The sequence below is a fragment of the Humulus lupulus genome, chromosome 4 (genome assembly GCF_963169125.1).
Source record: "Humulus lupulus chromosome 4, drHumLupu1.1, whole genome shotgun sequence".
Taxonomy (NCBI): domain Eukaryota; kingdom Viridiplantae; phylum Streptophyta; class Magnoliopsida; order Rosales; family Cannabaceae; genus Humulus; species Humulus lupulus.
In genome coordinates, this window is record NC_084796.1 from 4,265,458 (window position 1) to 4,276,878 (window position 11,421).

Consider the following 11,421-nt stretch of genomic DNA (forward strand, 5'->3'; position numbering starts at 1 on the left):
ATAGTTTTCGGTGCGATTTTTTTTATGACTTATATTGTAGCTATTTAGAGCATCCTGCAAATTTTCCGAAAATTCCGAATAGTTTACAGCATCGAAAACTAAATTCCAACATGTTGTTTCACTCATGACTAATTTTTTTTATGCGTGTGAAAAACAACATGTTTGAACCTAGTTTTCGGTACTGTAAACTATTCGGAATTTTTTGAAAATTTGCAGGATGCTTTAAAGAACTACAATATGCACAATCATAAAAAAAAATCGGAGAATTGTCCCATAGTTATATACAAGGAAACTAATTTTTGATCATCAAAAACTCTCAATCTTTTGAATCTCAATCTCCATGTTGCTCATAACAAAAGTTTTGTTGTTTCAAGAGAGGGGTAGAGAGTGAAGATGTTAATGGTGTCATATTAGATGTTAAAAAGACCCTTCTCCTTCAAGCTTTCTACAGTGTCTCTCAGATTCACTTCCAAGGGAATGAAATTTATTCCCAAACTTTTTGCCTTCAAATCTGAAACTTGGCAATTTAGCTTTAGTGGCAAGTCGTCTTCACATCTGTAGAACAAGAGAAAAAAAAACACTTAATTTAGATATATAAATGAGAAACATATCTCCCTAGAGCAAGAGAAAACTGATCATCATGCATTTATGGCTTAGCAATTTGGACCAAATACATTGTGAAAATGATCAAAACTTACTTTTCAGGAATGGTTAAAGCAGGGTAGAGCTCTTTTAATATCTTCAAAAACTCATAAATGTGGGCAACACATGCAGTTAGACAATGTATAAAATGAAACACATGCAGTTTCAAATGCTTGAATATGTGCCTTAGCAACATCTCTCATGCATAAACTGAATGGGAAACATTTGAGGTCCTGCATTAAAAAAAATGCAGAAAATTTAGTTTTCACCAGCTATATTGTGCATGGTAAGAAGCATGAGGTTCCATCTAAAAGGTGGTGAGTGGAGTAACTCATGCTCTTATAAATGGTATGATGATCCCACATATTTTCCATGTGGGATTCTATTCTCTAACATCCTCTCAAGATAGTGGCTATTTTTGCTCACCAATCTTGTCTTTTTGGACCAGTTTTGGATTTGGATCGGATACATACTTGATAAGAAGCATGAGGTTCTATCTCAAAATTAATTGGTGGTGAGTGGAGTAGCTCATGATCTTATAAATGGTATGATGATCCTACATATTTTCCATGTGGGATTCTATTCTCTAACAATAATTGATAGTCTCCTTTCATTCACACTCAAAACATCATTTCTTGAAGACCCATGTTCATATTTGCTATTAGAATCACCAAATATTATAGATTCACTACTATGTCTTTAGTAATTGAGAATTCATCAATTCAATTTACAATATTAATAGGGAGGAAGAATAGGTTATTAAACTATTTTATGAGAAATGAATCATAATGAGGCTTCATTGCTTGTGAGATTAATTAGCTAATGGAGTTAGAAGGATTAGAAACTAACTATACCATTCACTAGTTTCGTAATTCTTTTCACACTCGAATTGATAGTTGGTTGTAAAAGAGGACCAAGTACAAGTCCTGGATGAATGGTGACCAAATCAATCCCATTTTCTTTTGCAAATTTCCAACCAGCTTCCTCAGCTAGAATTTTCAAAACTGGATAGAAATTCTGAAAGAAAGAAGAAAATGTAATCGCAAAAATCACAGGAAAATAACTCTTCTATGGTATTCAACATTTGCATGTACCAACAACAAGAGTAAGAAAGCCACAAATATTTCATTTTCAATATTGCTTCATCAAAATAATTTAGACTGTATTATTATGAAGTCTCAAACATGATTATACATAAGAAAATAAAAGAAAGAGTTACATAAAGGTTGAAAATGACCACTGTGTAGAGTCCAAGAACTTTACTTAAGCTAAGATAGATAGTAGTATTATAGTATTTATAGCATTATATTTTTAACTGTGGATTTTTGGTTCAGACCGGGAATTATTTGGACACTCATAGTAGTACTTGTAGATTTTCTAAGTTTAACCTATAGTTTAAGAATATTAATTATAACCTAAGGTTTGATTAATATGACTGATATTAAGGATAATATTTATTATACTATAAGGTTTAGATAAGAACCAATAGGATTTTAAGCACATGTTATGTATGGGTGATTAAAGATTAAGTATTTTGAGGATTAAATTAAATAAGGGTAAAGTTTGAATGCTCTAAGGTCAGTCAGCAGCTTTGAATACGTTTAAGGGCTTAGTCAAGGCTGTTTACTCCATTCAAATTTAGCTAAAAATGTGTAATTTCGTGTTTAAATAATCAGCGTGTGCCGATATATCGCAGCTATATGGGCGATATATCGCAGCACGTAGATACGGAAAACACGAGACGATGCACGACTGCCTCGGGCATACTGGCCCAGGCGATATATCGCCTACAGGGGGCGATATATCGCATCCTTCAGCTTATTTTGAAAAGTTTTGAAATCATTTTCCTTTCAGCCATTCAACCTCTTGATAAGTCCAGCACCTTTTTGAACGAGTCTTCAGCCTTTGCTGAACGATAATTCAAATTATTTTCACCTAAAAAGCTATTATTTTTATTCAATTAAAATTAAGATCCTTTCATTCCTAAACTCTATAAATAGGACCTAGTACCCAGCCATTATTCACCTTTTACTCTAAGTTCAGAGGCTGCAAGTTGCTAGGTGAGTGTGAGAGTTAAACACTTGGGTGGGGAAATCATAAGCTTCATCATCATAAGCTTATCAAACACTTGGGGAAGTAAGGTTTCATAGTATTTCAGTTCAAGGTTTAGATTGGTCTTACAAGTCTTCAAGGTAACCCAAAACTCTAGTTCATTTCTGTACTTGTTCTTGTAAGTTCTCATAGTCTTCTACTCAGCCTCTAACCTTAATCTTTATTTTGGTTAGGAAACCTAAGTTCTTGAGCAAAAAGGTTTTGGTAAGTATGTTTCTCAAAGGTTTAGTCCTTCCATTCCTTTCATTTCTCTTTTCTTCTATAGACTCACCCTTTCATATTGGTTATTAGGAGTGTTCCAAAGTCCCAACGCTGTCCTCTTATCCCGGTAACTTTGGTAAGGAAAATAGGATAGAATCTATATGTTATATGCTTATGTTATCTTATGTTCTATGCTATGAAATATGTTATAAAATATGTTATGAAATATGTATGTTTGTAGGCTTGGGCATATGACCCATTTGACTAACAAGCCCCAAATAGATTATGGGCATATGACCTGCTTAGCTAGTAGGACCCCACTAATCTAATGGGCATATGACTTGTTTAGTCTATGGGACCCCAAGTAATAATGGCCATTATAGTATGTGTATGATATAAGTGTAATGTTATGTTATGTTATGTTTTTATGTTTCTTATGAAATTTATGTATATGAACTATGTGGTAGATTTTCCTTGCTGGGCATTAGGCTCATTCCTTTTTGTTTATATGTGCAGGAAAATAGCTGTAGTGGCGGTAAGGTTCGTGGATGCTTGGGGAATGTGTATCGGTGGTGAATGGATTCAAGGAGTCGAGAGTTCGATTTTCGAGGATGTAGTCTTGTTTTATGGTTTTACATGTATTTTTCCGCATTTGCTATGTAACTCCTTTTATTTTAAATTATGTTTTGTTTTTAAGACAATGGGATCCCATATCCTACTTAATACTTTATGTAAGTAACTCTTATTTTTACAAGTTTCCTAATAAAATTATGGTATTTTCGCAATGTAAGTTTTATTAAGTATTTGTATGTATAGTTTCGTTAATGGTCCAAAAGTCTAGAGTAGTTGGGTCATTACACACTGTTACTGAAAAGGCCTGGAAACACAACAGGACATATTTAACTGGAAGCTAGATAATTACAAAAGATTCAAGAATGACAAGAATCATGGAGTTCAATATAAAAACCAATTGGTGATTAGTGGAGTTACCCATGTACTTATTAATGGTTTAGTATTTTTAGAATTGTTCTATGTGGGACATTATACTCCAATATCCCTTAAGATGGTAGCTAATTTTTGCTCACCAATCTTGAATCACTGGATTACAAGTAGTCTTTCTTAGCTCACTTGCTATTTGGATCTCAAGTATCTTGTGCACTATGCGGATCTCATGCAGCTCACTATTTGGATCCACATGTATATGGCTCATGATATCATGAAAAGAATCATGGGATTCCATCTAAAATTCAATTAGTGATTAGTAGAGTTACCCATGTACTTAATTATTACCCAACGCTACACCAGATGAGGGTGATTCAGAACGACTAGAAGCCATGATATCTTCTTTTGTAAACATGGGAGCACTCCATTTTCTGTGATTTTCTGATGAACATATTGGAATGTTCCCTGTATAGTTATATTCTATTCCACCAGGACGACTAAACTGGTGCCAGGTGTTCGACGTCCTTGACTTGGTGGGTTCGCCTGTGCAATATGACGTATTGGTTGTTCTTGTGCTTATTCTACTTGCAAATGTTCAGCTACTGGATCATCATTCACTGAATTGTATCCTAAGTCCTCATTATGTTCAGCTACTGGATCGTCATTCACATAGGGGTTGTACTCATACTGGTTGTCCCTCAGGTCACCAATAGGACATCCTAAAGTACTGGCTGCTCCCTCAGCTCCGGGAGTGGAATATGGGTTTGCAATGACAATCTTTTTAACAGGAGTGACACATAAGGCCAACCTTTCTTTAGATGTTACTCCTAAGATTGCACAGACACCAAGATCACTTTCAACATGAACGGGTGTAAACGGTTGGTCGCTGCATGTGTAAGGAAACTCCAATTTCAACCCATACATATGTTTATCAACTTTCAGTTCCTTGTGCAATGTGTCAAGAAGTCGCAAGTATGTTACAATATCCTCCATCGATATCGCTATGCATTGAGGGTCCTTGAAAATCTACTTATTCCCTTGTAAATCCCAAACACCATTGTAGGATACAAAAATGTAGACAATAGAACCTGTGTTGGAAAAAAAACATTGAAATTGTCAAGAAAACCGTCATTTTTTCAGAAACTCATGAAAAAGAACATTGTCGAGCTTTATCGAGATATCATCGAACTTTATCGAGTTAGCATCGAGCCCATAATCGAGCTTTTATCGAGTTAGTATCGAGCTACCATTTCATAAACCGACCATAAAATCTAACCAAAACCTTCATCAAACCCTATCAAGCACATATCGAGAAAACAACTACACTAAATATTCTAGGGTCCAATCGAACCCTTATCGAGTTGCCATCGAGCAACAAAACCTAAACCTATTGAGCTATAATCGAGCTCACATCAAGCTACATCGAGCTCATAAAAGACCTTCTTCTACATACCATTGAGCTCATATCGAACTGTTATCGAGCTCCTATCGAGCAAAAAAGTTGCAGAAAACCCTAAAAAACGCAGATCGCGAAATCTCTCTAAAAACCCCAAAAAACACACCAATATAGGCTCAGATCTGTTAAAAATAGCCAAAATAATGTAAACAAATAATACCCAACACATAAAATGTAAAATCTTATTACCCATGGTTTTTCTCCTCCAAAACCCTGAAAATAGATGTAGCCTTTGATATTGACGACTTCACATAGACAATGGAGATGGCTAACAACAATTTTGACAAGAAAATCATACAAATCTGTAGGTTTTAGGGATGATTTCGTGAGAATGAAAGAGAGAGAGAGAGGGAAGAAAGATGAAGAGAATATTTTAGGATTCTTGATATAATGGGAGGGGTATTTTGGGTATGAGATGAATGTTTAGCATCAAATTGAAAAGATTAATAGTACTAGAATTTTTTAGTAATATTAGGCATTATTAAGTATTATTTGTGAAATTTCCCTTATCTAATTAGACAAATTGTCACATGTCCTAAGTCGTTGTCACTTAGTAGACTGTTGTATCTTTATAATATGACAAGTCATATAGGTAGGAATGAGGTTGCAAACGACATGGTTTACTCTGTTACAATTAGTGCATTATTCTCCTTCAACTTCACTATCATTGTTGAAATCTACATAGAATGAAAAAGAGTGCATGAAAAGATCCAAATTGCAATCACAAAATACATAGGATGATCTTGAAGGCTTACATTCTATTTGGTTAAATTACACAACCCGCTTTGAGTTTTTACAAACTATAAAATCCTCTCAAAACAAAATGGTACATAGTTATAGGACAATTCTCATATAGGCCTCACTTTAAGCCCTACTAGTGGGGCTCTCAGTGTTCTCGACTCGTGAACAATTTTCGACGCGATTTTTTTTTATGACCGTGTATATTGTAGCTATTTAGAGCATCCTGCTAATTTTCAAAAAATTCCGAATAGTTTACAGTACCGAAAAAACTAAGTTCAAACATATTTTCTGAAAATTTGCAGGATGCTCTAAACAACTACACTATACACGATCATAAAAAAAAAAATCTTGCCGAAAACTATTCACGGATAGAGAACATAGAGCCCCACCGGTAGGGCTTAAAGTAAAGCCCCTATATGAGAATTGTCACATAGTTATATACAAGGAAACTAATTTTTGATCATCAAGAACTCCCAATCTTTTGAATCTTAATCTCCACGTTGCTCATAATGAAAGTTTTGTTGTTTCAAGAGAGGGGTAGAGAGTGAAGATGTTAATGGTGTCATATTAGATGTTAAAAAGACCTTTCTCCTTCAAGCTCTCTACAATGTCTCTCAGACTCACTTCCAAGGGAATGAAATCAATTCCCAAACTTTTTGCCTTCACATTTGAAACTTGGCTATTTGGCTTCAGAGGCAAGTCATCTTCACATCTGCAAAACAAGTGGAAAAACACACACTTAATTTAGATAGATGAGAAGAGAAAACTGATCATGCATTTATGGCTTAGTAATTTGGACCAAATACACTGTGAAAATGATCACTACTTACTTTTCAGGAATGGTTAGAGCAGGGTAGAGCTGTTTTAATATCTTCAAAAACTCATAAATGTGGGCAACACATGCAGCTAGACAATATCTTCCACTAGCTGAAGCAGTTTCAAATGCTTGAATATGTGCCTTAGCAACATCTCTCACATCAACACATGCATAAACTAAATTGGGAAACATTTGAGGTCCTGCATTCCAAAAAAAAAAATGCAAAAAATTTAGTTTTCACCAGCTATTTTATTAGTCAATTTATAATTGATATAGTCAATTTATGAGAAATGAATCATAATGTGGCTTCATTGTGTGTGAGATTAATTAGCTAATGGAGTTAGAAGGATATTAGAAACTAACTATACCATTCACTAGTTTCGTAATTCTTTTCACACTCGAATTGATAGTTTGCTGTAATAGAGGACCAAGCACAAGTCCTGGATGAATGGTGACCAAATAAATCCCATTTTCGTTTGCAAATTTCCAACCAGCTTCCTTAGCTAGAATTTTCGAAACTGCATAGAAATTCTGAAAGAAAGAAGAAAATGTAATCGCAGAAATCACAGGAAAACTACTCTTCTGTGGTATTCAACATTTGCATGTACCAACACCAAGAGTAAGAAAGCCACAAATATTTATTTTTCAATATTGATTCATCAAAATTATTTAGACTGTATTGTTATGAAGTCTCAAACATGCATATACATAAGAAAATAAAAGAAAGAGTTCCATAAAGGTTGAAAATGACCACTGTTACTGAAAAGGCCTGGAAACACAACAGGACATCTTTAACTGGAAGCTAGATAATTACAAAAGATTCAAGAATGACAAGAATCATGGGGTTCAATATAAAAAACAATTGGTGATTTTTGGAGTTACCCATGTACTTATTAATGGTTCAGTACTTTTATAATTGTTATATGTGGGACATTATACTCCAATATCCCTTAAGATGGTAGCTAATTTTTGCTCACCAATCTTGAATCACCAGATCATCACAAGTAGTCTTTCTCAGCTCATTTGCTATTTGGATCGCAAGTATTTTGTGGACTATGCGGATCTCATGCAGCTCAGGATCCACACATATATGGCTCATGATATCATGACAAGAATCATGGGATTACATCTAAAATTCAATTAGTGATTAGTGACTCAATTAGTGATTAGTGATTAATAGAGTTACCCATGTACTTAATTATTAATAGTTCAACTTGTTCTATGTGGAACATTATACTCCAATAAAAAACAAGTTTAAGCTTTTTTTAAGGGGAAATTTATTAAATAGAGCATCAGAATTGGACCAGCAGTAGCACCATTCAAGAACAAGTTTTTACCTTCATATTCTCACAAACAATAGGATCAGAAAACCATGTCTCATCAACAACCACATCAGAGGTAAGCTCTTTTCCATTGTATAATACTGAAGCCAAGGAAGATGTTACAACCACTCTCTTTACAGATTGAGCTTTTGCACATGATCTCAGAACATTCAGTGTTCCCTTCACTGCTGGCTCAATCAATTCTGCCTAAAATATAGTGCAGCATTCCATATGATTTCACTTAATGAACCATCAATTTTGTGTGTAAAATTTTATAATTTTATGTTTACCTGAGGGTCAATAACAGAATGAAGAAGTACAGGAAATGCTGTGTGAAAGACGCCATCACATCCATTGATAGCAGAATCAAAAGAGCCTTTTTCCATTAAATTTTCTTTGAACAAATGAAGTCTCTCTTTGGCTCCATCCAGTGCAACCAAGTGTTCTATTTTATTTGAATAATCTACATGACAGAATTGCATGCATGCAAAATGAGATTTAAGGGATAAAATTAAGTTGAAAAACCAGAATTTGAAAGTACATGATGATATTTGTGTAGATGCATGTTAGTTAAAAAGAAATAGATAATAAGAACTAACTTAGGTCACGAACAGATCCTTTGACATTGTAACCATATTGTAATAAGAGCTTCACTAGCCATGAAGCTATGTAACCTGACGCTCCACTCACACACACCACCTTTCCTTCTCTGCTCATCTTCTCTCTCTCTAAATATATAGATAGAGATAAAGAAAATAATACATTATGAACTTGAGGAAAAAAATGATGTGATATCAAAAGGAGAGGTTTTATTGAAAAAGAAAAGCAAGAAACCAGACTCTACACCACCTTGAGGAAGAAGACAATTTTTCTTTATGGAACCTCAGTCACATCCCAAGAGCTGAAGTTTTTTTGCAGCTCATAATGTGGCGGTCTGGGCTGAAAACAGGTAGCTAGGGACCTGATCAGGTGTCTCTCTCAGGTGCTGCATGGTTTTCTCAAGTACTATTTTCTTTTGTTTCCCTTATGTGGTTGTTTTTGGACAATTCTGGCATGTTCATTTTCTGGTTTTTATTGCTAAGTTATGTTGCATTGTTCACTTTTTTGAAGTTTTTAATGAAATCATCCTAAGCCCCCCCTATGCTTGATAAGATCTCTTGACATGTGTCAAGACAAGCCAAGTTACTTTTGTGTTTTAAAGTAGAGAATTGCTAAGAGTCACTATTGCAGAACATCACAAGACGCTGGCATACCGCTATTGGTGCAATTCAATATTAGGTCTTACATATTTAAATTTAATAAATATTATGGGGTATCGCTAACCAACCATAAGGTGCCACCTCATGTGGTGTTGGGCACGGTGCCAAATAGCAACACTTTTTTTTTTCCTTTTGATTAAAATTATATGGGGTCTTAATTTTAAGAAACATTTAGTTAGATTTATTAATATGTTTTCTAGTTAGTTAAAGTGTCTTGATTGCATGATACCATGACAAGAATCATATAACTCCATCTAAAAACCAATTGGTGATTAGTGGAGTTACTCATATTCTTATTAATGACTCAATATTCTTACTCTTATTCTATGCGGAACACCATTCTCCAATAGATAATAACTCAGGTGGTCGGGTATGTATGTAACGCCCTGGATAGCCAAGACCGTTACACTGTGTGTTTATAAAGTGCCAGACTTGCTAATCAAGTCATTTAAATAAAATCGTGTTGATAAAACTATAAAGGAACTAGGATTAAAAGCATTTTGGTCTCAAAAGCCACAATTTCATTAAAAAGTATCAACCGTTACATGGGATCCCAAAAATATCAAGTTTATAGACCGTTTACAAAAGACTCAAGGTTTATTTACAACAACTGGCCATACTAAGGCAAAACAAGCTGTTAGGTGATCCCTGTCCTGGTCCACTCCTCGACCGTGGCGGTCGAACCGCTGGCTATGTACATTCCACCTCGGAGCTCTCCACCTCAGGCTTGGTCCAGCTTGCCCTTGTGAGCCAAGGCCCAGCAAGAAAACACAACAACAACAGAGCATGAACATTTAACAGACAAGTCAATAACTCACATTGCATCACATAAACTCAGATATATCATCAGCCAGTATAATCAAGTATTCCACATACTAGGCATTTCAGTTCATAACATTCACAATTCACAAACGATAACCAGGGCTAGCGCCCTCAGGCTGCTCCCTCTGTTATCCCATTGTTCCTGGCTCCCAGTGGCCAATCCGCGCCCTGTGCGCTAAAATCATGTACGGTACTCTTAGACCGCTTTTACATGTCCCATGGCGTAATACCAACATTGACACGATATAACTTTCGGGAGCACTTAGTCCCATCACAATCTTACAATCGGGTGCAGTTTTCTTACCTTTCAATTTACTAGTTTCTGATGCCACGAAGCCGCGAGCACGGTCCTCTACCCCGAGCCTCTCCAAAGACCTAGTCACAACACAAATGAAACATCCTTGTCACTAATCAATCCAAAAATACTTCCCGGAGCCAATCCTACACTCTCGGACCTCCCCAAATCCCTAAAACAATGCACCGAAGACATCCCCCGAACCCCCGGAGCAAAGGCTCAAAATTGCAAAATCACATGTTCTGAAATTGGCCTAGCGCCGCGGCGCACCCCTGTAGGGCCGCGGCGGCCAGCAAGTCAGAGAACTTGCTTTGCCCAGAAACAGCCTCGCGCCGCAGCGCGCTAGAACAGCGCCGTGGCGCTCCTTCGCGAGCCCAGAAATCTGGGTTTTTCCCCTGCGTTTTTCCCGAACCCAAATCACTCCAAATCATCCTAACCTTATACCTAAGTCCCAAAACCAACTCAAAACCCCAAATAAACCTTACCTCAACCTATAACCATCATAATCTAACTCAATTACACAACTATTCTCAGAATTCACACTTAAGTTTCAGACTCTAACACTTAAGCCAAAACTTGAGAAAAGTACAAACCAGACCTTTAAATCCTTAAACCATAACAGCTACGAGATTGCAAACATATTTAATACCCTTACCTCAATCAGAAATTCGACTTGAGCTTCCTCCAATCCAAGCTTTGAGCTGAATTCCACCCTAACAAACCAGCTGAATTCCATGCAAGACAAGCCATGGCTATCTTTCAATTCTTTCAAAAACCAAATTCACAACTTAACAAAACAGGGACCAAATCCT

At 35.9% G+C, this 11,421-nt stretch overlaps 2 protein-coding genes across 2 annotated transcripts; both read right to left on the bottom strand.

Annotated features, from left to right (window-relative positions):
- Positions 1-410: 410 nt before the first annotated feature.
- Positions 411-4,195, bottom strand: LOC133830829 (cinnamoyl-CoA reductase CAD2-like). Its single transcript, XM_062260907.1, has 4 exons — positions 4,055-4,195; positions 1,492-1,659; positions 699-739; positions 411-555 (listed from the first exon to the last, which is right to left on the bottom strand). The coding sequence occupies exons 1-4, from the start codon at positions 4,193-4,195 to the stop codon at positions 411-413; spliced, it is 495 nt and encodes a 164-aa protein (XP_062116891.1).
- A 2,466-nt stretch (positions 4,196-6,661) lies between these two features.
- Positions 6,662-8,950, bottom strand: LOC133829715 (phenylacetaldehyde reductase-like). The gene is made up of 6 exons (XM_062259488.1): positions 8,833-8,950; positions 8,524-8,696; positions 8,249-8,440; positions 7,280-7,442; positions 6,925-7,111; positions 6,662-6,806 (listed from the first exon to the last, which is right to left on the bottom strand). The coding sequence occupies exons 1-6, from the start codon at positions 8,948-8,950 to the stop codon at positions 6,662-6,664; spliced, it is 978 nt and encodes a 325-aa protein (XP_062115472.1).
- Between the last annotated feature and the right edge of the window lie 2,471 nt (positions 8,951-11,421).